This window comes from Alosa sapidissima, chromosome 9 (assembly GCF_018492685.1).
Source record: "Alosa sapidissima isolate fAloSap1 chromosome 9, fAloSap1.pri, whole genome shotgun sequence".
Taxonomy (NCBI): domain Eukaryota; kingdom Metazoa; phylum Chordata; class Actinopteri; order Clupeiformes; family Clupeidae; genus Alosa; species Alosa sapidissima.
The window spans coordinates 27,585,853-27,612,695 of record NC_055965.1 but is presented as its reverse complement, the minus strand read 5'-3'; the positions used below and the strand labels follow the sequence as shown (position 1 = coordinate 27,612,695).

At 42.3% G+C, this 26,843-nt stretch overlaps 4 protein-coding genes across 4 annotated transcripts in view; 3 read left to right on the top strand and 1 right to left on the bottom strand.

The window, feature by feature from the left end:
- LOC121719390 (NACHT, LRR and PYD domains-containing protein 12-like) overlaps positions 1-26,843 on the bottom strand; it is a 705,660-nt gene that overhangs the window by 292,879 nt on the left and 385,938 nt on the right. The gene's annotated exons all lie outside the window — the stretch shown is intronic.
- Positions 1-26,843, top strand: part of LOC121719376 — a 176,079-nt gene that overhangs the window by 31,774 nt on the left and 117,462 nt on the right. The window contains exons 13-17 of the mRNA XM_042104889.1: positions 8,530-8,800; positions 9,054-9,752; positions 10,537-11,244; positions 11,885-12,589; positions 17,439-17,599. Of these exons, the coding sequence (XP_041960823.1) occupies positions 8,530-8,800; positions 9,054-9,752; positions 10,537-11,244; positions 11,885-12,589; positions 17,439-17,599 (2,544 nt within the window). The remainder of the gene's footprint in view (positions 1-8,529; positions 8,801-9,053; positions 9,753-10,536; positions 11,245-11,884; positions 12,590-17,438; positions 17,600-26,843) is intronic.
- Positions 5,522-8,246, top strand: LOC121719592 (GTPase IMAP family member 7-like). Its single transcript, XM_042105356.1, has 4 exons — positions 5,522-5,623; positions 6,433-6,701; positions 7,066-7,744; positions 8,105-8,246. Exons 2-4 carry the CDS (start codon positions 6,671-6,673, stop codon positions 8,148-8,150), a joined length of 756 nt encoding a protein of 251 aa, XP_041961290.1. The 5' UTR covers positions 5,522-5,623; positions 6,433-6,670; the 3' UTR covers positions 8,151-8,246.
- LOC121719509 (NACHT, LRR and PYD domains-containing protein 1 homolog) lies at positions 21,039-23,766 on the top strand. Its single transcript, XM_042105219.1, has 2 exons — positions 21,039-22,207; positions 22,495-23,766. The coding sequence occupies exons 1-2, from the start codon at positions 21,283-21,285 to the stop codon at positions 22,755-22,757; spliced, it is 1,188 nt and encodes a 395-aa protein (XP_041961153.1). The 5' UTR covers positions 21,039-21,282; the 3' UTR covers positions 22,758-23,766.

Here is a 26,843-nt window from a genome sequence, read left to right as displayed (position 1 = left end):
CAGAATTTTTTGAGACCTAAGTGCGTGGGCCCTGGTTGAATTGACGTGGAATGACCCCTATGCAAGTTCACTGTGACGTGAAGCATTGTCCAAATAGCTTGGAGTCACTGGAGTGTTGAACATGTGGTACATGAACCCAGAACTGTATTTTGCAATATTCAACACAGCTAGGCCAAAACAAACAAACAAACAAAAGATATGTGTAAAATAAGCCCCACCAACCTGCCAGGGGATTGCAGATTTGAACTAGCCTGTATTGCTAAATCTGAAACGTGCACATTAATTGCAGTCTAAATGAACATGCTAATTAATGTGCATTAATGAATTCTAAATGAATGTGAAGTATAGAGCATGGGTGGCTATGCACAGCAGAAGCACTCTCAGGGTAGTAGGCCAACATAGTTTGGGAAAGGGGCAGAAGGTGCAAAGAAAAGGCTAACAAAACTCAGGAATTCATCCATGTGATCTCTCTCTCTCTCTCTCCACTCCCCCTTTCCCTCTAATCTCTCTCTCTCTCCTCTTTCTCTCTCTCTCTCTTCACTCCCCCTTTCCCTCTAATCTCTCTCTCTCTCTCCACTCCCCCTTTCCCTCTAATCTCTCTCTCTCTCTATCTCTCCCCTTTCTCTCTCTCTCTCTCTCTTCACTCCCCCTTTCCCTCTAATCTCTCTCTCTCTCTCTCTCTCTCTCTCTCTCTTTCTTCACTCCCCCTTTCCCTCTTATCTCTCTCTCCCTCCCCTTTCTCTCTCTCTCTCTCTCTCTCCACTCCCCCTTTCCCTCTAATCTCTCTCTCTCTCTCACACACACACACACACACACACACACACACAATAGATAGATAGATAGATAGATAGTAATAGATAATAATGATGTGGATTTTCATTTTCACATTTTCAGCCATTTACGAAACCAGACTCATGTCATGAGAGATCAGAGGCAGAAATCACACATGAGAAGAACGCTCAGTTCAGAATCATATGCTGTGCCTGTGTTCGACAGTGACAACAAGAGAGAGAAAGTGTTCAATTCAGATGCTGTGTTTAACAGTTACTGTGGCGCCATAGAAGGTTGTGGCTGTTGTTAAGTACTTTGTTTCTTGTTTTGGTCAGACCCCCCATTCTTATTTTTGGTCTTTTAGAATTAAGACTCACAATATGCAGTACCGGAAAGTGTCATGGGGTGGCGCTGTGAGATAACGCTGGTATTAGGTAGCCACTAGCCAGCAGCAAGTCTCGGTTAGTTATTCGAAGCCAACGAGACGAACGAGTATCAAGCCACTCATGCACTTTTGTTTTGATGCTTTATTTGATTTCAGGTGAGTCCGAAATCACAGGAAGGATATGTAATTCATTTGTTAGTAATTTGTGTAATGTTTGAGCAGATGATACACGCTGTAAAATGTGTTCACTCGTTAAATACATGTTTATTTGTAATCGATGCTAGCTAGCTAAGCCAGTCTGCTCAAACCAGTAACTAGCCATCATAGCCTGATGTGAACGAGTAGGCTGTTTGGGATATTTGCGGGTGATTATGCGAACGAGAATGTTAATGCATTGCTGTTTGTAATGCGAGTTAATGTTAATGTAAAACAGCAAGTCTCGGTTAGTTATTCGAAGCCAACGAGACGAACGAGTATCAAGCCACTCATGCACTTTTGTTTTGATGCTTTATTTGATTTCAGATCAAACTTTAAAAAAATAAAATATGTGGCACTGAAGAATATTGTCTCTTCTCTGCGTGTGCAACACTACAACAAGAGAAAGAGACATGTTCAGTTTAGATGCTGTGTTCAACAGCTTTTTGCAGCACAGAGCGTGTTGAGTTCAGACGTTGTGTTCAAAAAAGCTGTAGCAAACAGAAGAGAGAGAGGCGGAGAGAGAGAGGCATATTGAGTTCAGACGTTCAGAAGCTGCAGGAAACACAGGAGAGAGAAGCGTGTTGAGTTCAGACGCTGTCTTCAGCCACCTCCAGGACGTCATCACGGAGACCTCTGTGTCCACTCTGCAGTTGCCCCTCTCTTCTGTTGCCCCTCTCTTCAGTTGCCCCTCTCTGCTGTTGCCCCTCTCTGCTCTGCCCTCTAGAAGCCCGCTGCTCTCCCTCTCTGCCCCTCAGGGTGACCCAGACGACAGCAGCGGCCAGACCCAGCAGCGCACAGCTCATCAGTGAAGCGTACGCACTGTGGAAAGAAGAGCCCGCCCCAAACGGATCCCTGTATACAAGGCGAACGGCGCCCTGGGAACAAACCCGGTTGGGACGTCCCTCAGCCCCCTCGACTCCTCCGAAGGCTCGCCACTTGTACACCCCGCTGTCCTGCGCTGTGAGGTTGGACACGGTCAGAGAGTAGTCCGGGCGGGACAAGGTCACTCTGCCCTTGAGAGCCCCTGGCACGCGCTCCGATCGATTGTCCCGGTCCAGGATCAAAGCCCACGGCTGAAGAGCTGTGCTGCGGTACCACTGGAGATCATACAAAGACCAAGAGGCGTTCCAGCGCACGACGGACCCCAGAAGGACACTCTGGCCGTGATAGAACGTCACATCCACAGGGGAGTATTTGGCGCAGACAAACAGGCTAAACTCCATGATGGGGTGATGGCGCCCCATGCATTCGTAGGTGCCAGAGTGTTGTGGTGGTGACGCAGAGGGAATGACGAGCGAGAAGTCCCCGGTCTGGCTGCCGTTGCGCATGTACATCACTTCCTGCCGTTGGGCGTGATTCTTGCTGAGCACGACATCCCCAGTGGGTGTCGACCAGTACACATGGCTGGTGCGGTCATCTTTTGAAGTGCAAGCAAGAGTAACATTGTTGTTTTCATAGGCAATGACATTCTTGCGATACAAAACCAAAGACCTGTGGCTATAACTCTGGCATCGAGCTCCTCTCCACACCGTACAGTAGAACTCAGTATCGACAAACATGATCCCGGAGAGTGTGACCAGAGAGTTGTTAAGATCGACCCGCAGTCTGCCCCTCAGACCCTCCAGGATCGGCTCCAGTGAGGAGTTGGTGTCCAGCACCAGAACCTTCTTCTCGGACACGTCGGAGCGGTACAGCCGTAGGCTACTCCCGTGGCCCAGAGTAGAATCGAGCCTGCACAGTCCCACTCTGGCGTCAAACATGACGTCCTCCACAGATGGTTTCTTGCTCCCCTCTGCACAGATGATGAGTCGGAAGTTCCTGTGTTCTGTGACGTTGCCTCCTCTTCCTCCTCCTCCTTTTTCTCGCTGGCCTTCAGCCCTGTAGTCTCCACTCTGGGACATGGTGAGGTTGGTCATTTCAAAGTAGTTTGGAGAATAGTTGCACGAGATGTTGTAGGCGGTTGGCTGTGGTGTCTGTGGCTGGGAGCAGTTGACCAGAAGAGACAGATCTCCATCTTTGGAAACCCTGTAGAGCACGTAGTGATCCACCTCGGAGGACCATAGAGGAAATTCTGCAATTCCTCCTTCGAGTCCAAACACGAGTTCAGGCTCTGGACTGAGGTGGACACCGACGATGAACGACAGCAGGAGAAACGCGCTCATACACAAGGCTCTCTCCATCCTGAGTTGTGTGTGATGTGCGTGTGCTACGTTTGATCTTCTTGTGGCGTTTAGATTCTGCAGGCCAGATAAAATCATCTTGTCCTTCGCTCTACCGGAACTGATGTTGTGAAATATGTGATGTGCGTGTGTGCGCTATCAGTGCATCAGTGATGCTATGAATGTGTGAGTGTGTAAGTAATAACTGAGGGTGCATGTCTTATGAGTGTTTATCGGTTCAAACATGTCTAATGCCTGGTTAGGGGTCCTCAGTATCCATGGCTGTATCACACTTCACAGCCTATAGGCCTAGGCTTATATTATTTATTAGTATCATTTTTAATCTGTCAAAACAATAACTCAGCAGTAAATAAAATTTAAAAAAACACATGCACTGGCAGAGATTGAACCTCTTTCTATTGAACCTTAAACATTTTTTGACAGGCGGAAGTTTCAGGGTCAGTGTGTTTGATTGTGATTGACATTTATTTTTACACATTTAGCTGAAGAATACGATCTTTATGTGCAGTGGCATGGGCTTCATCTGCAGACCTTGGGCCCAGAAAATAGTGCTGCAGTGGGGGCATATAGTGTCCCCAGAAAATAGTGTTGCAGTGGGGGCATGGTGTCCCCAGATAGTGCTGCAGTGGGGGCATGGTGTCCCCAGATAGTTCTGCAGTGGGAGCATAATGTCCCCAGATAATGCTGCAGTGGGGGCACAGTGTCCCCAGATAGTTCTACAGTGGGGGCATAGTGACCCCGGCAGATAGTTCTGCAGTGGGGGCATAGTGTCCCCAGATAGTTCTACAGTGGGGGCATAGTGTCCCCAGATAGTGCTGCAGTGGGGGCATAGTGACCCCGGCAGATAGTTCTGCAGTGGGGGCATAGTGTCCCCAGATAGTGCTGCAGTGGGGGCACAGTGTCCCCAGATAGTTCTACAGTGGGGGCATAGTGTCCCCAGATAGTGCTGCAGTGGGGGCATAGTGTCCCCAGATAGTTCTGCAGTGGGGGCATAATGTCCCCAGATAGTGCTGCAGTGGGGGCACAGTGTCCCCAGATAGTTCTACAGTGGGGGCATATAGTGTCCCTGGATAGTGTTGCAGTGGGGGCATAGTGTCCCCAGCAGATAGTGTTGCAGTGGGGGCACAGTGTCCCCAGATAGTTCTACAGTGGGGGCATATAGTGTCCCCGGCAGATAGTGCTGCAGTGGGGACTATAGGCTTCTCTGAATGAAACAGAAGCACATTGCACTGTACTGCATAGTGTGAACTCACTGACCACAGAAATCGTCCTCATCTCCAGGCCTGTGTTTTTCTAACTCTCTCTTTCTTTCTCTCTCATTTTCTCTCATACACACACACACACATACCCTCACACACAAACTACAGTACATTCCAACACGTTTTAACTATACAGTTTTCATCAGGGCAAAATGAAAACTGTATAGTTGAAATGCGTTGACATGTAGCCAATTGTGATTAAAGGCTTTTTATATTCATCAGGAGTGGCTCAACTTTTCTGTTTTTTCAACGTTATCCAATGTGCTCAGTTAGTTGGTGAGATGTGCAACTGTGTTTATCGTTTCATCTGTCTCCATGGTAAGACTGTACTAGTAGTTATGGGGTAATCTCTGCTAAATCTCGATGACAAATATTGGCCAATATACCAGAAAACACACGTGCACGTGCACACACACACACACACACACACAGAGCACATGTCAACTGTAGGCCTATACTGAAGTAGTGCAGGGCGAAGCGCTTTGAACTTCTTTTCTTTTTGATAAAGACACACTAATTGAGTCATATCTGTTAAATGAGTGGTAATAGTTTTTTTTGTAATAAAGCTCAGAGTATGTTTTGTCTCTGAATAAGCATCATAGTAGAGGGTTTAGGCAGATAAAAACATGTCCATACTCGTCATGCGACTGTTATGATTGCATCACACTGACACATGCTAGTAGTGCTGTGCTGTCAAACAGGTTTTGGTTCTCTTTCCTGGAACATATGCAGAGCGCACTGCAGACAGAAGCAGGCTACTATGGTATATGTGAGACTAATGCTTCTTTGGAATTCGGATCTCAGAGGAATGAATGATTCTTGTAGTGAAGGTAAGACATATTCTATCATACACATGATATGCAGGTTACAATATTATATGTCCCTGACTTATTTTAGAACGAGAGTTCTTTCTGTTACCATTAGCAAACAACAGCTACTGTATACAATCGCGTAGGAAGACATACACACAAGTTAGCACCTTCAATCCGTAAACACACAGATACTGATTCAGATGAGGTCTAAAAGCATTGCTTAGTTCTAAATGAAAGTACAAAAAATGGAGAATGATTAATATGATCATTTCAATTCACAGTGACATCATCATGGTAGTAGTATCTATTTTACTATAATTTTGTGATACTAATATTTCAACATGCAATCAAACCGACAAACAGGAAAGGACAATGAACGATGAGGCTTCATTCAGGAAAGGTGTAGGCTAGGCATATCCCAACAAAAACACTGAACAACAGGTTTAGGTGTTCACGGCTTTTGCATTCAAGGAACTCACAAGACAATGGGTTGAGATAGGCAGATACAACTTTTAGGCTACTGTCCAACTAGTTCTATGGTGGGAAGAAAGCATGTTTAGGTCTACTTTGAAAACCTTTAGAGAGTTCACCCAACATGTAAATCTAGTCAACAACAAGACGCCTCTAGTATATAACACCAAGTGTACTCTGCATGTAGCCCAGAGGCCTATTTGTTATGATTCAGATTCCTTATGATACAGTGGAACAACATCAGAGATCAGAGAATTAAAGAACAGTCAGGAGTCAATTGAAATGACTGAACACAATAAGTTGTTTTTCATTCAAAACTATGTAACTATGTAACGCTGACTTTTCCTTTTTTGCAGGTGTTCTACGAGACATATAGTAGCTCACACACCAAGTCAAGAGTTATATTGGTTGTCCAAATCCATTAAAGTCATTCTGAGCTTCTCAGAGGGCGGAATATTGTGGGATCAATGCAAAGAGCTGAAACATTTGGTCTCATCTGCCTGAGTTCAGTCATGTTGGAACCATGAAGCAACTGTTTTTATCAGAGTGAAAGAATGATGATTTTGAAAGTCCAGTGAAACCAAAGCAGGAGAGATGACAGCTGAAGGACTCCAGCTCTGCAGAGGTGAGCCCATTATTATAATGTATAAGTATATTGATTATGATTTGGTGAAAAACTATAAACTATTGGAAAGTGTTTGGAAAGTTAAGTTAATAGATAGAGATAGATACTTTATTGATCCCCAAGGGGAAATTCAAGGTCTCAGTAGCATACAGACATCACAAACAACATTCATTAACAGCAGGGAAAGTAATAAAAGTATATAATATAAAAACACAGGAAAAACACAACTAAGCAATAAGGACAGTAGAAGATAAATAATATACTAAAATACAAATTATACTAAATAACACTTAATCTAAATCAAGTCTAAAACAGTATCCAAAAGTTGTTCATGAATGATACAACTGTGTTTTCTCATGACCAGGTGATATCCCCAATCTCTCAGACTTTAGGATTGTGCTGCTGGGGAACAGAGAAGCTGGGAAGAGTTCAGCAGGAAACACCATCCTGGGCAGAGAGGAGTTTGACCCTGATGTGAGAACACTGCAGTGTGTGAAGAGACAGGGAGAGGTAGCAGGGAGACAGGTCACTGTGGTGGACACTCCAGGATGGAAGGATTATGATCTCAATATTTCTATTGATTCTCCTAAACTCCTGAAGCAGGAGATTGTTCTCAGTGTGACTCTGTGTCCTCCAGGACCTCATGCCTTTCTGCTGGTCATCCATGAGAACATGACCTTCACAGATGCAGAGAGAAACGCCACATCAAACCACCTGAGTCTTCTGGGCCATGGAGCCTGGAAACACTCTCTAGTTCTGTTCATTCATGAGACTCCTGCAGAAGAGAAAGCCTTTGAGGTTAAAGCGAAAATGCTCCAACAACTTGTAAAAAGATGTGGGAACAGATATCATGTCCTTAACAACAACAACAAGGATGATACGCAAATCATAGAGCTGCTGCAGAAGATAGAAGAAATGGTGGCCGGAAACAGTGGCCGTCACTATGAAATAAACATAGAAATAATAGAGAAGGTTGAAGAGAAGAGGGCAGAAGAAGGGAGGAGAGCAGAGGAGAGAAGAAAAAAAGTCCAGAGACAGGGTGAGTGAAATTATGTAATAATTAATTTGTAGTAATGAGTCTTTGCTGCTAAACTTAGTAGTCAAAGGAAAGATTCAGATTGTGACACAAATGTATCATAACTTGTTAAATTTTTGTGTGACTAGATCACTCAAGATTGCAAAGCTACTTAGATGGGGTGTATAGTAAAGGACTTCCAGAACACTTGTGGAGCATACTCACAGAAACAATCATATTAGTCTTTATGATAAACTAAACATACTGTAGGTGCCACTAGTCTGCTCCCAAATACATCCCTATGTTTCAGTGAAAGAACACACACACACACACACACACACACACACACAAACAGTCATCTGCTGAAATTCTCCATTTACTCCTGCAGGAGGTGCACTGCTTCCAGATCTCAGAATTGTGCTGCTGGGATTTAAAGATGCTGGGAAGAGTTCATCAGGAAACACCATCCTGGGCAGAGAGGAGTTTCAGTCTGGACAGAGAACTGCTGTTTGTGTGAAGAGACAAAGAGAAGTAGAAAGCAGACAGGTCACTGTGGTGGAGGCTCCAGGATGGAATGGCCATTCTGTGAACAGCCCTGAAATGGTCAGAAGAGAGATTGTGCTGAGTCAGTGTTTGTGTGATCAGGGACCCCATACTTTTTGTTTAGTTATAAGAATGGACACTGCTTTCACAGAGGAACACAAAACATCACTTCAGCATCACTTATTTCTTCTCAGTGAGAAGGTGTGGAGTCACACCATGGTGCTGTTCACCCATGGAGACTGGCTGGGAGACACACCCATTGAGCAGCACATTGAGAGTGAAGAGGCCCTGCAGTCTCTAGTAGAGAAATGTGGGAACAGATATCATGTCCTCAACAATCAGAATAGAGGTGATGCTATGCAGGTCACACAGCTGCTGGAGAAGATAGAAAACATGGTAGCAATGAATAAGAGCTCTCACTTTAAAATGAGTGAAGATCTTTTACAAAACCTAGAGGAGCGGGCGAAGACGGAGAAAATCAGAGCAGAGAAGAGGATGATGAAGGTGAAGAAACAAAGACATGACGTCAGGGCATCACTGGGTGAGTAACAGCGATGCTCCAAGGCGTGTGTAGCTGGATTGAAAGCAAAACGATATTTGGAGAGATCCGGTCGTGGTGCTATTATTTTTATAGTATAACTTTATCCTGTTTGTGTGTTGAGTAATTAGAGCACTCTATAGACAAATTGTCAGTTAAAAAGAGAATGTGTTGTAGACATTTAACATTGTTTGGGCATTGCATCGAGTTGGCTGCTAAAACTAAAAACATTTTTTTTCTCTTTTTTCACATAAAGTTCAAATGCATCAGTTACCTCTGAGGATAATTCTGCTGGGATTCAACAACTCTGGCAAGTCTTCAACAGGGAACACCATCCTGGGCAAAGATGTGTTTGAGTTGTGTTCTACGTCAAAGTGTGAGAAGAGAGAGGCGGAGGTGGCAGGGAGACATGTCACTGTGGTCGACACCCCAAGCTGGTGGTCGACAGCTGGCATGACTAACACTCCAGAATTCTTTAAACAGAAAACTGTGCTGAGTGTGTCCTTGTGTGATCCTGGACCCCATGTTCTCCTACTCCTCATACGTATTGATGTCTGTTTCACTAGTCAATACAGACAAGAAGTGCAGAAATATTTGACCCTTTTCAGTGGGGATATCTGGATTCACACCATGGTGCTGTTTACCCGTGGAGACTGGCTGGGAGACACAACCATTGAGCAGCACATTGAGAGTGAAGAGGCCCTGCAGTCTCTAGTAGAGAAATGTGGGAACAGATATCATGTCATCAACAATGAGAATAAGACTGATTATCAGATCACAGAGCTGCTGGAGAAGATAGAAGAGATGGTTGCACGAAATGGGGGCCATCACTATGAGATGGACAGAAAGAGAATGGAGGAAGTAAAAAAGAGAATGGCGAAATTAGAAAAGAGAGCAATAAAGAGTCTAATGAAGGTGGAGAGGCAACACAGACAACACATCCAGTCACTGAAGGGTGAGTATTTTAACAATCTTCATCTCTAGCTGTGAAACATTCAATTAATACAAATTCACAGCTCCAGTCACTGAATTGTGAATTGTATTGCATTGTCTTTGCTTTGTACTAAAAAAACTGAGCATTTTAATAACAAAAATACATGTTCAACAATGTTCACCTCATACACCTTCACACATATGTGGTGTTTACAAGGTTTACATGCATTGAAGGTGGACTGCTATTTAAGGGATAATGGCCGCCGTGGTGTCGCGTTATATGGAATTAATGGACGAGGGCGAGGGGCAAAGAACTCCCCGACGCGCAGCTGGGGGGGGGGGGGGTTACCTCCGCCCGAGTCCATTAATTCTGTATAACTGGACACACCTCGAAGGCCGTTATCCCACTTATCGCCCGGTTGCCTTTAAATGCCTTTACATGCAAAGGAAACACGCGGTTCCGTTTAAAAAGAAGCCCACTAGCCTGTTGTACAACTTTCGTTGGCCCTAGAACAGTGATAGCATGGACAGTTAGATTGTTAACAGTTAATTCAGTTAGATTGTTACAGTTAATACAGTTAATAATTAGTTGCAAAGCCTGCCTCCAGGCTCAACCGTCGTCCTACTATGGTTGTTGTAGTTACCATTCATACTGTAAGCATTGATATGGAACGGCGATGAAACTTTTTTTACCAGATCTACTTCATAGGTGTCCTGTTATTTAGAATTAAAAAAGCCACCCCACCAGCCAATCAGAAAAGAGTAATGTAATACATAACTAAACTATACTTAATGTATTTTTTCAGCAGGAAATGTATACCCCCAGTCAGAGTTCCGAGTTGTTCTGCTTGGACAAACACAATCTGGGAAGAGTTCAACAGGAAACACCATCCTGGACAGAGATGAGTTTGACCTGAAGAGAGGAACAGCTCAGTGTGTGAAGAGACAGGGAGAAGTAGCAGGCAGACAGGTCACTGTAGTCGAGGCGCCAGGATGGTGGAGTGATTTTAACCTTAAAAACACAACTGAGCTCACTAAACAGGAGATTGTGCTCAGTGTGTCTCTGTGTCCTCCAGGACCTCACGCTGTCCTGCTTGTCATACCTCTGACTTTATCCTTACAAGATAACTATATCAGCATACTACAGGAACACTTTGAACTTCTCAGTGAAGAAGTCTGGAGTCACACCATGGTGCTGTTTACTCATGGAGGCTGGCTGGGAGACACACCCATTGAGCAGTACATTGAGAGTGATAAGGCCCTACAGACTCTAGTAGAGAAATGTGGGAACAGATATCATGTCCTCAACAATAACAATAGGAGTGACATGACCCAAATTACACAGCTGCTGGAGAAGATAGAAGAGATGGTTGCAGGAAATGGGGGAAGTCACTTTAAGATGGACAGGAAAAGACTGGAGGTTGTAAAGGAGAGGGGGCAGAGAGAAGAACAGAGAGCAACAGAGAGACTGATGAAGGTGGAGAGGCAAAGACAACATCTCCAATTACTAAAGCGTGAGTTCACAAGAGTCTAATGTGTTTTGTAATGGAACAAAATATTGAGCACTTTATGAATTGCGTTAAAGGTACACTATGCAAAAATGTACCTTAATATAACCTCTATGAAGCCAGTTTGATGATAAAACAAAGTTGTAATAGGAGCATCATTCATCTAGCAAAGCCATAGAGCTTAGCCGTATAGCGTGTCACTAACGAGAGAACCAGCCTGGCAACTTCAAGTATCTTCAACCCTGACACACCTCACGGGAATCATTAAACATTACCTTGCCAGTCAATATAGCTCTTTAGAGATAGTTTTTGCTTGTTGTTAGTCCTTCGTCTCCAAAAGAAAGGCATATTCATTGTGTGCTACAGGGGGAAGGACTCAAGCCGGTGAGAAATATTTAAAACAGTAAATTATAAATATTGCCCGACAGTAGGGAGAGCTTTAGAGTTGCCAAAAATACCCGAAACTACATTGTGTACCATTAAAGAAACTTTATATAGCTTGTCGAATATTGAGATCAAATATATGAGTATAGATGGTATTATATACGCAGGAGAATATTTCAAGTGAAAATTGAGTACAGGATTTGTTTGTCTTCTTCTGAAAATAACATCTTAATAGTCATGTTTCGTATATTCTATTTTGCAGAAAATTCACCCTCTCTCTCAGAAATCAGAGTTGTTTTGCAGGGATACAAAGGATCTGGGAAGAGTTCATCAGGAAATACCATCCTGGGGAAAGATATGTTTGACCTGAAGAAAGGCACAGCTCAGTGTGTGAAGAGACAGGGAGAAGTAGCAGGCAGACATGTCACTGTAGTCAAGGCTCCAGGATGGTGGGCAAATATCAACCTCATAAACACTCCTGAGCTCACTAAACAGGAGATTGTGCTCAGTGTGTCTCTGTGTCCTCCAGGACCTCACATTTTCTTACTGCTTGTACGAATAAGTGATTCTATCAGGCAGGATTACTTGAGAAACATCCGAGAACATTTGGAGTTTGTCAGTAACAGAGTCTGGAGTCACACCATGGTGCTGTTTACCCGTGGAGACTGGCTGGGAGACACAACCATTGAGCAGTACATTGAGAGTGAAGAACACCTCAGATATCTGGTAGAGAAATGTGGGAACAGATATCATGTTCTCAACAATGTAGACAAAGGTGACAGAACACAGATCACAGAGCTGATGGAGAAGATGGAGGAAATTATCTCTGGAAACGGGGGCCATCACTTTGAGATGGACAGAAAGAGACTGGAGGAAGTAAAGGAGAGAAGAAAACAACAGACACAGAGAGCAGAGGACAGACGGATGTGGGTCTACAGGCAGATATCTGCTTTCCAATTCTCAGTAGGTGAGTTCATTAATTTGAATGTGTTGGAATTTTATTTGCTAATATTATATTTCATATGATGTTTTTAATTCTCTTGCAATATTAAATTCATATTACCATTATTATTATTTTCCATTCCTCAGTGGGTCCTATTTTAGAGATTTAAAGGCACACTATGCAATATATATTCACCTTAATAGAACCTTTACGAAGCCAATTTGATGGTAAATGAACTTGTAACAGGGGAATCATTGACCTAGCATAGACATGCGGCATGCTGTAGCTGTAGCAAGTCGCTAACGAGAGAACCAGCCAACTTCAAGAATAGTCGACCCGAAGACATGGAACAGTGAAGCATTAAAGGTGCTCTAAGTGATGCCACACTTTTGTTTAGGCTAAAACATGTCATGCCACTTACTGCAAACATCACCTAACCATCCACTAGCTGTCTGTGTCCTGAATACACTGTAAAAAAACGTGATCTCTGTGGACAGCCTAGGCTCCAAAAACGGCAGCAAAAGCAACCTGGGCAAACCTAGCCCATAAAAACATAACAAACTTTCCCAGCAAATCACAGACGAGATGCGCGTTTATGAGAATTTAATTTGAACGGGAGCAGCATGGGGGGGGGGGGGGGGAGTTGTAGCGAGCTAACCAGAAGTGACATTACCTAGCATGGCTTAGAGCACCTTTAAGTGAAACATTACCTTGTTAGGAGATATAGCTCTTTCGAGATTTTGCCTGTTGTTAATCCTTCACCTCCACAACAAAAGCATGTCCATTGTGTACAGGGGGAACAAGCTAGCCCGGTTGAAACCAGACCCTACTCAGTCGTAACTGAGAGTGGGTCTGGGGAAGGTTCGTTCACAGCCCATTTCCAAAGGGCGTTCCCAAACGGACGCTGATCAAAATGCCTCGGACGCAATAGGAGAGGCCAAAAACCAATCAGAGCATCGAAAGAGACAGAGTGACGGAAACACACAATTTGCAACACTGTCTGGTTGTAGGGAGAAGCAGGAAGAATTAACCACTTTTTAATTAAACGTAGGCTAATTAATAAAGACACTGTGCCACACTAAAAGCTAATATTTTGTCACTAGCCATTTATCTGCCCTCTGTCAAACACAATTGCATTCTCAGCTCTGAACAAAACCGTTCACGTTCAAATGAGCATTTTGTCTCATTTGTCCTTTCTGGCTGGAATGGGGGGCGAGAGACTGAAACGTTCAAAGCAATTATGCCGTAGGCCTATAAATAAACAGAATATCAAACCGTTTTCAGTAGCCTACCACTGTTGCAGATATAACATAGGTAGGCTATCTCTTACATGTTTGTATAATGTTGCATATTCCAACATAAGGAAGCAGGTGCGAAACTTCTATCTCCCTGTCTTAAACCAACGTGATAGCAGCTTCAAACAAGCGAGAGCAGCCATCGTTGATGTTTTTTTTTTTTTTTTTTTAAAAACCTTTAAAAAATCGGCTTCTTCAACAGGGTGCTCTATCGTCATCGTGTAAAACCTGTGACTTTCAGAGCGAATCTCAAATTTGCCGGAAGTAAGTCTGGGTTTTTCCCAGGCTAGGAACAAGCCACAATAAGGGACTGTACGATATTTACCGGGGGGCGGTCGTCAGGGGGGGGAGGGCCTAAGATAATTTTTTAAGCCTTAGGGGAAGGCCCAGGAGAAATTTTTTGGCCTGGGGGGAGGGCCGAGGAAAATTATTTTTTCCTGATCCATGATATTTTTTTTCCCTGATCAATGATCCGTTTTCGATATTTTAAAAGGTTTGTAGGCCAAAACATGATTCACGTCTCTATGACAGAGTCCAAAAAGTCGCAACGCTACCTGAATCTCCCACAAAACCCCTTGTAAGCTTGCAGGTCACCCGCGGTTATGAGTCATAAACAAAATATTTTAATGATATTCGGGTCATTTGTGGGCGGGTCAGTTAAAATTAATTAAATATATATTTTCTACAAATAGGCCTACTTAAAATATCACGAAAAGGCTAGCATCAATACAGTAAAGTCAACAGTAAAGAAGCTGAAGACGCGAGTTAAAATAATAAAGACACCCTTTCAGGAAAAGCGATATAGGCTATGGGAAATATTGGGAAAAGTTCTTAAAGAAGATGACAGTAGTACAAGTTATGGTCTATGTAGGCCTACTTCTTGCGAAGCCATTTAAAAGTATGACAGCCAAAACGGGCAGCCTGCAGGAATAAATGTTATGGCACAGACTAGGCTACACAGCCATATCTACCGGTAGGCTATAGGTTCGCGCATGCATAAAAGTTATTAGTTCGTTGTGTTTGTGACTTTAAACAGTGGATGTGCTTTAGTAAAGCTTTGTGCTTCATTCAGCATTATAAACCAGTTCTTACGCTAACGTTTTGACCAGCAATGTATCTCTCTTGCCTACCTTGCCACATCATTTCTGTTTTCGAAAGAAAAATGTATGTTCATGGCCTTCAAATCTTATCCTAGTGTTCTAATCCTTGGTGGTTGCGTGCGTGCTTGCGCTCTTATTCTCATTCTCTCTCCTGCGCAAACATTATGTCCTGCATGCCTACTGTGTGTAGTTCTACTGCATAAAGTTTCGCAAATAAATTAGTTTGTTTTACAGAAATGGCCTACTGTCACACTGCATGCAGGCTATAACCAAAAGCACACATTTTGTAAATAAGCGGGTCGGATCGCAGGTCGGGTATAATTTTGTCCTAATTAATATTCGCGGTCCGAGTTGCGGTCGGGTTGATTAAAATATCGGGCGACCGCGGGCCGCTTGTGACCAAACTCGCGCAACACTGTGTACCCGTGTGTGTAAGTGCTTATGACATTTGCTGGCCATTTTAACGTTGTAAACGTCATTTTCCGACCAGTTTTATGTGATTCACGTAGGGGGAAGGGCCTAGGAGAATCTTTTTGAGCCGGGGGGAGGCCCCTGGAAAAAAAAATTGACCAGGGGGGAGGGCCAGGCAGAACATTTTTAACCCGATCGTCTGGCGACCGGCCCTCCCCCCCGCTAAATATCGTACAGTCCCTAAGTAGGCTGTTTACATTGGCAGAGTAAAATATATATTGTGCCTCTAGGGGGAACTCTAGCTCATTTGGCCAAAATGCCTAATACTGCATACCTTTAAATGAATAGTCTAAAGTGTGGAGCATGAGTGTGTTTAGCACTTCTCTGAATCCTCTGTTACTATTTTGACAGGGGGGTTAAAAATGTCTATTTAGTCAACGTGCAAACCTGATAGGAAAAAGAAAACTGCATTGGTCACAAACTCTGTGCCGGGTCTAAGAATGTGTTTTTGTACTCTTTATATTACAATAATTTATTTCAAAAATATATATTTGTCATTTCCATTAGTCTAAACATTATCAAACAATAAACATAAATCCCTGCTGAAAAAAACAGCCAGACCAGCTTTAGGTGGTTTGCTGGTTGACCAGCTTGTTAACCAGCTTTTTTGACCCTATGATGGTTGACCTGCTAGATCAACAAAACTCTTGTGAAAACATACCTTCAGCTGGTTTATCCAGCTTACGGTGGTAATTCATCTAGTTTTGCTTGTCGTACCACCTCAAGCTGGTCATTTCAGCTGGTGTTGCTGGTCTATGCTGCTGGTTTAACTGGCCATGCCAGCTTATGTTGATCATTCTAGCAAACCAGCATGCCCATCTTACACCAACAATGTTAAGCTTGACAGGCTGGTCACACCAGCATGACCAGTTTCCACACCAGCATATCCAACTGGTGGCCTAACCCGCTACACCAGCAAAGACCAGCAAGAGCTGGAAGAAAACCAGCAAATATCTCGATATTTTTTGTGATTTTGACGATAACGATTTTTTTTGTAAAGTCTGAGTTACTTTACAGCTCATTATTTATGAATAGCATCATTACAATAATAACCAATAACCTAACCTGTGACTTTTTAACCAAATCAACCAATGCATTGTCACTCTATGACTCATTTCCAAGTATGCCCCCACTTGTGTGGCAATGACATGGTCTAGCCAGCTACATTAGACAATAGGCCTAACAGTTTCCCAAGAGAAAGTCTTAAGCTGAAGTTCCTTTCATACCTTTACATATGATTCACTGTAAAACTAAGCAGACCGACAGAGTACATCTCAGTTATTTCCTTGAATGTTTTGTTTAAGAGCAATCATGTAGGCTAGCATTCCAAGTTACAGAATAGAAACTAATGCGTTAGCTTATGGATAATGTATATGAGAAATCCCATAGAGATGCTAACGGTTAGCATAATCGGTAAACGTAGATATTTAGAGCGAATTTCAGTCCATTTACAAGAGTTACATGAGAATAGTTATTTGTTTACAACTGACTATTAAAATACTCAAAGGCTAATGTTTTCTCTCCATATAATACCGTGTAGGAAAAAAATCATCATCAACATCAATGCTACTTGAGCCGCACAAAATCCCAAATAGGCTACTCTCTGCACAAAATAAACATTAGTCGTGCATGTGACAACTTGTGACCCACTAGTGATCACGTGACACTTGCTCTGCTGCAGCCAGGGGCTTCTCCCGCATACACCTCCTGTGAATGTATGAGTCTTCAATGCGTGATTTCGAGTGTTTTTTCCCCATAAGTAATTTAAATACTCTATAATGTCAATTTGCACATCGTTAAAACAACAATCACGATATTATCGCAGACAATATATATCGCCCACCCCTAGTTTCTAGCTGTCTAGCTATAAGTGGGATACCACTACACTGCCCCCAGTTGGACAAAAATAAAGTGTACTGTCCAGTAGGGGTTAGCAGATTCCACAGCAACTGTTCTCACTGTGGTTGTTGCCAGGGGCCAACTTGCTAATTTTCTGTTTCTTAACAGGTGATGCTCCATTCCTCTCAAGCATGAGGGTTGTGCTTTTGGGATTCAGAAATGCTGGGAAGAGTTCATCAGGAAACACCATCCTGGGCAGAGAGGAGTTTGACCTGAAGAGAAGAACACCTCAGTGTGTGAAGAGACAGGGAGAAGTAGCAGGCAGACAGGTCACTGTGGTCGAGGCTCCAGGATGGTGGGGTGATGCCACAGTCAACACCACTCCTAAGCTCACTAAACAGGAGATTATCCAAAGTGTGTCTCTGTGTCCTCAAGGACCACATGCTGTCCTTCTAGTTATACCTGTAGCTTGTAGGTTTACAGAGGACAACAAAAAAAGTGTGCGGGACCATTTTGACATTATTGGTAAAAATATTTTGAGGCACACAATTGTCCTTTTCACCTATGGAGACTGGCTGGGAGACACATCTATTGAGCAGTACATTGAGAGTGAAGGAGAAACCCTGCAGTGGATCATTGAGAAATGTGGGAACCGATATCATGTCCTCAACAACAAGGACTGGACTGATGATACACAAGTAACAGAGCTGCTGGAGAAGATAGAACAGATGGTGGTAAGAAACGGAGGTGCTCACTATGAAAGACCACAAGAAGAGAGAAGACGGACGTTTTTCTTCAGAGGTGCGTTGTGACATCGTATCCTCACTTAAATTAAAACACTTGTTATTTTTTGTAAAAGTTGACATCTGTAAAAGTTAGCACATAGCAGAGCCTGTCAGTTAGCACATAGCAGAATATAAGAAAATAAACTAAACAGAAAATAAACGTTCCTTACTTACAGTAGGATGACCCATAACATATGATGCCTGTCTCCTCGATAGAACTCTGCTATCTCAGTGTATCGCAATGGATGTTCAGTACCCCCCCCCCCCCGTTTGTGTTGCGGAATTAGGTGAATAGGACCTCTCGTTACATAACCAAATTAACAGTTAGTTTTTTTAATGTTGAATGTATAGGTTTGAAATGGAATAGAGCAGATGACCAGAACAGAGCGATGGATGAGGCTGCAGCGCGATTGGATGAGATGACTCTGCAGGGAAGCATGGCATCTCCCCCTCTGAGTGAGTAGCCTATGTAATTACTCTCTGTAAAAAATACATAGTGAAATAGTGTCAGCATTTAGGAATGATACTGTAACTATAAGCAGCATAATTGGAAGAGTTGAGTCTGCAGAAAAGCATTGCTACTCTCCCAGTTCAATTTAGTGAGTACTACATGTATTCCTATGAAATATCACAATACATTGCAAAATAGTGCCAGGAATTCTGAAGGACACTGTAGCTACTTTAGCTACTGTACTCTACTTTGGAATAAATATACCATATTTTCTACAGGCATTTATTCTGTTTTTATTCTGTAAATATACCATATTTGCTGAAGGCATTTATTCTTTCTGTTATCCTAGGTGTTTTGTTGGTAAATGATTGTACTTACAGTCAAAGGTGATATCTGGGTGTGGCCGGGTTAGATACACACCACCCAACAAATATAATTATATACTGTTCCAACTCAAATTTTGTCTTCAACAACTCTGTTCCTTACGGTGGCCAATAGGTGCAATCCGAACTTTTACTGTCGCTGCACATGGTGTGATATTGTTTTGGGATTAACATGACAACATAATAGAGATGAAAAGCACTGTGGTATCATTGACTTCCACTGTTGACATTAAACTCTGTTTCAGTGTGTGGAGATGACAGATCGGAGATGTTCACAGTGGAAAGCTCAGGCTATGGCACATACCCATCACCAGCACCTTCTGTAGCCTGGTCTGAAGCCTCCGCTGAATGGGGCTCCCAGGAGTCCATACACACTGAGTGGAGTGTCCAGGGGAGCACTGGAGGGGGAGGTGAGTTACCTCTCTGGTGTGTTTTGTTCTGGGGTTTGGGTCAATTTACAGTACAATGCACTGTACTGCGCTGATTATCAGGGTCATATTAGAACTTAAATAAATGCACTTAAAGGAAAGATCCAAAGTTAAAACAACCTTGGGTCTATTTATGGATGGAAACAAGTTCAAACTTTCTTTTGGGAGTTCTGAGATTGTTTTTTGCATTAGTAACAAGTCGGCTATTTTCAAGCCACTGACAATGCTCAGAATAGCTCAGATAGGATCCCTATACAGACAAACCGAAGTATTGTAAACTTGTAAGCTGTTTCCCATTGCCTTCAGTGTTGAGTGTAACACATTACTGTAATCACATTACGTTTGTCAGTAACATAGTAGTCTTCTAATTCAGTAATTACACTGTAGTTCCTAGCAGTGGAATTAATTAACATCATTAATTAAATAATAATAATACAAAAAAAAAGGGACAGTATCAATAACATAGAAATATTTCAACGCAGTACCGAGTTACTATCCATAGAGAGTAAAGAAGTATTGTAAGGGATTACATTTTTTTCTACAGTAGCGAGTAATGTGTAATACATTACTTTTTTGAGTAACGACCCCAAAATTGATTGCCTTCCTTGTGTAGAGTCATGATGAAGAGGTCACTCCTCTGGCCACAGGTGTAACATGAAACAGCATGAAACAGACGCAGGACAGCATTTTTTTCACCAAAACCGGCTCACAGGGCAACACTTGTTTGCCACATCCTGATGAAATAAATACCTGTTCAACCAACTTTGAACACAGAGGGAATTTTTCACTTCACCAACACCAACATGATCCTGAAACTTTTCCTCTGCCTGTAATTATTTAAATGTAATTTATTTTAAAATATAATAGTTCTCTGTGTTATAGTTCTTTACTGAAATCAATGGCATGTAATTCAGTGTTGGCAAAAAGAGTTATGGTGATGGTATGGTTTCCACACCATGGTCTCAGATTTGTGCTCATCTTTTGTCCAGTGTGTTTCGTATAGGTGTCATTTTCTTGAGATATGTCATTTAAAGCAGTGTTTCTCAAAGTGTGGTCCGGGGACCACTGGTGGTCCGCAAGCTATCCCAAGTGGTCCGCGAGCAGACGTTGTAAAAAATAATATAGATGAGTTGTTTGCAATATTGAACCAACTTGTATGTAAATCCAAACAGTTCTGCAACACTGCCTATGTAAGCTATGCCAATTTAAATCATATGAATCCTCTGACACAATAAGCAAGGTGCAAAGACAATAAGCAAGGTGGTTCAGTGAGTAGGCCTATTTTGTCTATTAACTAGGTGGTCCGTGAGGTTTTTTCTAATGGTTAAGTGGTCCTTGGTCTGTAAAAGTTTGAGAAACACTGATTTAAAGCGTGAACATAAAATTGTGGCAAAAAAATATTTATTTCATGGGTACACTGGGGGTTAGGTTTGTACATTTCTATTATCTCTATAATATCTCAAATAAATTCAGTCATAGAAAGGAAACAATATTTACAATATTTTCACAGTTGACAAAGTCCCAGAGCCATCAAATGTACGTGGGCCTAACGTCATTGGGGAAGATTCCTCAGAAGACACTTTTCTGGACCAAGAGGATTAGGATTCTGTAGACAATCCTGACTGGAGGAGAGACATGAGAGGACTGTCTGAAGATATGGCTGAGTACGAAGATTTAGATTTACATTTAAATTGATTTTATGATCTTAATGAATCCATGCTTGTTTACAGGCCCTGAATTACTCCAATTCAGCCATAGTTTGCTGGTGGTTGTGTTAATTTAATTTCTTTGTGGCTTGCTAACCTAGGACGTGAGGACAAAATCTGAGGAAAAATACCTAATTAAAATCTCCTCTCCTAAAGGTTGGACATTTCATCTGGCACAATTCTGTGTCAGTATTTCAAACAAACAAACTGCTGCAAATCCTGTGAAGACAAAGCTGAAGACACCTCACACTGGATCCTGATGGAACCCTCTGTTTCCATGGAGACAGGAGTCCCAGTGTATAAACACAGCTCTCCACCAGGAAGTTTTGAGTGCACAGCGTCTGGTTTGCGCTGGGTGTGTGCGGTTGAAGTCTCTCTACAGTATCACTTTAGTGACCCCCATGTATTCAGAGCAGAGCTTGCCATGTTGCAGTATGAGCCAATTGGTCCGTTGATGGACATCAAAGTGCTCTCAGGTGAACTGTTGGAGGCTCATCTGCCCCATTTTGCCTGTCTGGAAGGTTCAGACTCCTCTCTTAGAGAGGCTGTGAGAGTTCTGCGTGGGGTTGACCGCAGTGTGACTCTAGAGAAATGTGAACTGACCCGCTTCCACGCAAAGCTCCTCAAGCCCTCCTTCTCACTGACAGAAGTCCTGGTGAAAATCGGAATCCCAATGAAAGCCCATCTGGATGTGTTAATCTACCGGACCAGAGTGACACCCCTGGTTCTCTTCACGTATATCGTGCCACGGGATGCTTCCATGATTCAGGCGGTAGAACAGGATTTACGAGAGTTCCAAGATAAAAAGAAGATCAAAAAACATCGTCCAGACATATCCATTTGGATGAACAGCAAATGTAGCCTTAAGGCATCCTGCCATGATTCTAAAACTTCGCCACAACACATAACTTTTAAATACATCAGACCTCCAGACCTGTTTGAGGTGGTCATTAAAAACGCAGACTGTTTTGATTTGGAGCTGATCAGTGAAGGGCAGTCCATATGGAAAGCTACACTGGAAAGCTTTGAATTTGGTGAGACTGGAGAAATGGAACACAGTCATGAAATGCCCTCGGCAGCATCCAGACATTCCCAAGTCATGACCCACAGAGAAGCGGCTTACACAAGCAGATCTGCCAGGACTGATGAGGAAAAAGGGAAAATGGCCTCCATGTCACATGAAGGTACATACCGGTAATCCAATGCTGACCGTTTAAAAATGATATGAGTATGATGAATGTACCAAAAGCTGTTTAAACCTAGAGCTCTCATTCTACATTTAATTTGTGTGCATAGGTAACTACACAATCTTAAACCTACTTGCTTAGGTAGACCATAGTAGCAGTAGCAGCTGTTTTGCATTGAACATGATTTGGATTCAGGTAACTACAAAATCTTACTTAGGTAGAGCATAGTAGCAGTAGCAGCTAAAGTCAAAAGTCAAAATCTTACGTTAATGATCTCGTTCTAGATCAACTGTTCATGATTCGTCCTGATCTCATCAAGAAAACATCGGGAGCTCTACTCCGAGATCTGTTGGATGAACTTCAAGCTCCGCCTCGTGTGATAAGCAGCAGGGAGGCAGAAGACGTCCTGCAGAGGACCAGCGTGCTGCAGGACCAGGTGACCTCCCTCATCGACATGGTGCTTAAAAAGGGGGACAGAGCATGTGGCATCATGCTCTCCCTCCTAAAAGAACTGGACAGCTACCTTTATCAAGACCTCGGCCTGTAAAAACAAACCTGTGGCATCATGTTCACCCTTCTTAAAGAACTGGACAGCTACCTTTATCAAGACCTTGGCCTATAAAAACAAACCTTCCCATACTGTGCATGTGATGACTATCAAATTACATAATGATGCAGAAATGTCCAATCATGAAAGACGATTAAATAAACCTGTGGGGTTATAATATAAATTATTTCACAAATAAGTAATGTGCTAGTGTTGTCCTAGTAGGGTTTTTGGTAATTTGTGCTTTTATTGAGAGAATTTGGGTAGATTTCAACCTGCTACTTTATCTTAAAACTGTTACCTTACGTACTCTGTGGTGTCATAACTTAGATACTGCACAATTTTCATACCAGACAGTCTCAAGACCTATTTCATGTCTGAAGTCAAGACACAATAATTGTCATCACGTCCAGTTTCCTGGACATTTGCTTATGCATTACTGTGCAATACAAATCAGCTGTATATAGCAAGGTGTTTGGTGTTCGTGGTGAAATCCTTTAGTGAGGAGTGACTATATATCACTGTTGTGTTTTATTTCCCTTCGATAGCTGTCCCTTGTTTGATGAGAGAGAAGGATGTAGCAGCAACGTCAGCTGCTACATCCACATCTTATTTTGACCACATTCATCTTACCATTAAAAAAGTTAGAACTGTCTGGAAGTTTGAGGCTTTGTGTGTTTTAGTTGCAGACAATAAGTCTGAAACGAGCTCAAGTATCCACAAAAACTCGTCAGACACAGCATCAGAAACGGATTCTGGGATTGGCTCATCAATATGTGTGGAAGAATGGAAAGACTGAAGAAAGTCAGAAGATCAGATCATTGTTAAGATTAATTGCACATGAGTTCATCATGTCTGTGGCCCCTCAACTAATGTTGTGAATAATGACGTGTTTAGAGAACTGCAAATAATCATGATTATGCTTAATTATATCATAATTCATAATGATGTGCCTACCGTATCTAATGCTTTAGGTGCTGTGTTGTTTATGTATGAGGTCACGAATTACAGAATAAGCCGTGTCAATTCCTGATGTTTCATGAGATATTTTAAGGAATGAAGTAATACATAAATTGTGAATTAATTCATGCTTCATAAAGTGTTACTGAGCTCTGCTGCAACATAGAACAGACAAAGATGAGAGGATGTTTTATGAGGTAGGAACAAAAAGTTTAAAGCAGACAGTAAGTTGTCTTGTATTTAGCAGATGCTTTTATCAAAAGAGATATGTACTTGCAACAGCAAACCTTGACCATCTGATTGTCAGACAGCAAAGCTACTACTGGTGCACCACAGCCACACCTTGATAATGTGTTGTTGAGCGTTTGAAATGCAGATTTTTGGAAATGAAATGACGAAATAGAGGTATTTAAGAGCAATCATGTGAGAGTGGGACCTGTGGTCAAGATGTCATAATGACACAATTCCTGGAATGTCCATTCCATTTCTAGAAGCCAAAGACTGAAAGTAAATAAATTACTTTTTATGTCACTGTAGTCTACTCATGCTGTATCTAATGACAATGCAGATAATTGGAATCTGTATCTTGAATATGGAAAATACTACTCTTTACTTGGAGCACTTTTGGACAGCAGACAGTCATTCTTTGTGTTAATGGTCAGGGACCTGACTTCTGTCGTGTCACATGACAACATGAGAAAACAGGAACCAGCTATTTTCAGTTCAGTTCAGAGCTGGACTGTCTCTCACTGTCACTGTCTCTTGCTGTAACTAGTAAGTATTCACTTTATTATATTCACATTCTCAATTATGTTTCTTTTCAGAAGATGCAGCCTTGAAATTAAAAATGGATAGTGATAGATTTAGCATGAAGTGATGTAATATAAACACATTGAGCCGTGGCGTTTATACAGCTAGAAAACGCTCCTCCGATCAGTACTGTATGTCACTATGCTGTTAAGCTGAGTGTGTTGCTTGCGTGTGATGTGTGCTGAATAATATTCGGCTTTTACTCATTAACATTAATCTTAGTCTACTCAAGCAAACTTTATTTAGTATTACATATCCCTAGCTGTCCTGTTCCGTAAGGACGTATGTTTCTGACTTACTTCATGTAAGCCTATTGACTTTTTGCAGATATGTAACTTTAGTTCTGCCATAGTGAATGGCAAAAAAGATTAGACATGTACGACAAATTACAATTAGACACCATTAATTTAACATCGCTGTAGATCAATTTATTGCTGTGGTTGTAATATAAACATGTCAGTGTGTGAATTGGGTCATGATCACAAAATGAGGTGTTGAAAACTGGTGATAACAGCACTATTGTTGTTGATTAGAGCTGTCAGGATTTCAGTCTTGATCTCTAACTTGGAAATCAAATCTAGAATCAGCGATGCAGCCACACCCCCAATGTCACATCCAGCATGTAGGCCAATTCGCCTTATTCACCCGGAGGCCAGAACGAGGCTACAGGCTACACTTGTAATTACATCTCAGTCCAGCAGATGGTGGTAATGCATTCTGTTTGCAAACTGTAAAAACCTTACTGAAAAATAAGTTGGGTTCACTGGCCTGTTCTTCTGCTTCATCTTCAGTGAGTTTTTTGCCAGTTTGCAAACAGAGTGCATTACCACCACCATCTGCTGGACTGAGGTGTAATGGCAAGTGTACCTCTGTAGCCTCGTTCTGGCCTCCGGGTGAATAAGGCAAATAGACAAAACACACATAGCCTACTGACTAAATGTCGCCTTGACTACTGCTCTTCATTGGAACAAATGCGTCAATACAGACGCTATCTTGCCGCGGGGATCCTCTCTAATGCATTAGCGTCTAGCAAATGTGTAACGAAAATAAAATCACCATAAATTGTCAAAATCTCAAGCGAATTTTCTAGTTTTTTGTTTTGTTCCAACAGACAGACATGTATTTATGGTTGAGTCCAGAGAAAACTAAGCTTTTGACACCCACTCATTTTGTGCTAGCTTGTGACCATCTCTAATGGAACTATGGTGAACCGCAACCAGATTTGATACAATGGAAGTGAACAGGCTGTCCATATACATGCTCTGGTTGAGGCCACATAGCCAGTGCTTAATTTGTAATGTGTGAGGTCCCGAGCGCAGAGGGGGGGTAGATCCGGTGACTCAAAACGGGGGTTGGAGGTAATGGAACAACAAAAATGACATTGCCTAGGCCCTACGTAGCTTCTCTGACTAAAAAACCTAAACAATGTAGTGTACATCAGGGGCATGTTTATTTTAAATTCAAAACATGTAACACTGCACTGCATGGGTGCGAAATGTAAAAAAAAACAAAAAACTGTAATAATCGTTTTCACAAGCAGCAATTATCTATCGGACTGTTGAATTAGCCTAACCATGACAATGCAAACAACAACAGCTAGCCTACTTGTGGGACTTAAATATACATATAACCTCAATGGAAAATAAATGTACACATTAATTTAATATATATGTTATCCCTTTTCAAAAGGTGTGGGTAATGATTTCTTTTAGCCACAAGTTAGACCACCTGAGTGAAACAGCAGAAATGGCTGCAGAAGGATTATCTTCTGGTGAGTTCATCAGTGCTATCTCTTCCTCTCTGTGTTTGTCTATATGTACAGATTGCACTATGGCTAATAATTCTTTATTAACACTATTAATATATGTTTGGGGAGGTTATCCTTTTTCTGAATAACTGGCCAGTTGTCTTGTGAAATAGTGGCCTCTGACGTGAAGATTGTGCTGCTGGGGAACAGAGAAGCTGGGAAGAGTTCAGCAGGAAACACCATCCTGGGCAGAGAGGAGTTTGACCCTGATGTGAGAACACTGCAGTGTGTGAAGAGACAGGGAGAGGTAGCAGGGAGACAGGTCACTGTGGTGGACACTCCAGGGTGGAAGGATTATGATTTCATTTTTCATAGGGATTCTCCTAACCTCCTGAAACAGGAGATTGTTCTCAGTGTGACTCTGTGTCCTCCAGGACCTCATGCCTTTCTGCTGGTCATCCATGAGAACATGACCTTTACGGAAATGGAGAGAAATGCCACATCAAACCACTTGAGTCTTCTGTGCCATGGAGCCTGGAAACACTCTCTAGTTCTGTTCATTCAGGAGA

What these genes read in the sequence shown, in the direction of transcription:
- LOC121719592 (XM_042105356.1), top strand. Translation starts at nt 6,671, where the DNA reads ATGACAGCTGAAGGACTCCAGCTCTGCAGAG. An exon ending in AGGACTCCAGCTCTGCAGAG is followed by an intron (nt 6,702 to 7,065) that starts GTGAGCCCATTA and finishes TCTCATGACCAG; the next exon opens with GTGATATCCCCAATCTCTCA. An exon ending in AAAGTCCAGAGACAGGGTGA is followed by an intron (nt 7,745 to 8,104) that starts GTGAAATTATGT and finishes TTACTCCTGCAG; the next exon opens with GAGGTGCACTGCTTCCAGAT.
- LOC121719509 (XM_042105219.1), top strand. Translation starts at nt 21,283, where the DNA reads ATGGAACCCTCTGTTTCCATGGAGACAGGAGTCCCAGTGTATAAACAC. An exon ending in GGCCTCCATGTCACATGAAG is followed by an intron (nt 22,208 to 22,494) that starts GTACATACCGGT and finishes ATCTCGTTCTAG; the next exon opens with ATCAACTGTTCATGATTCGT.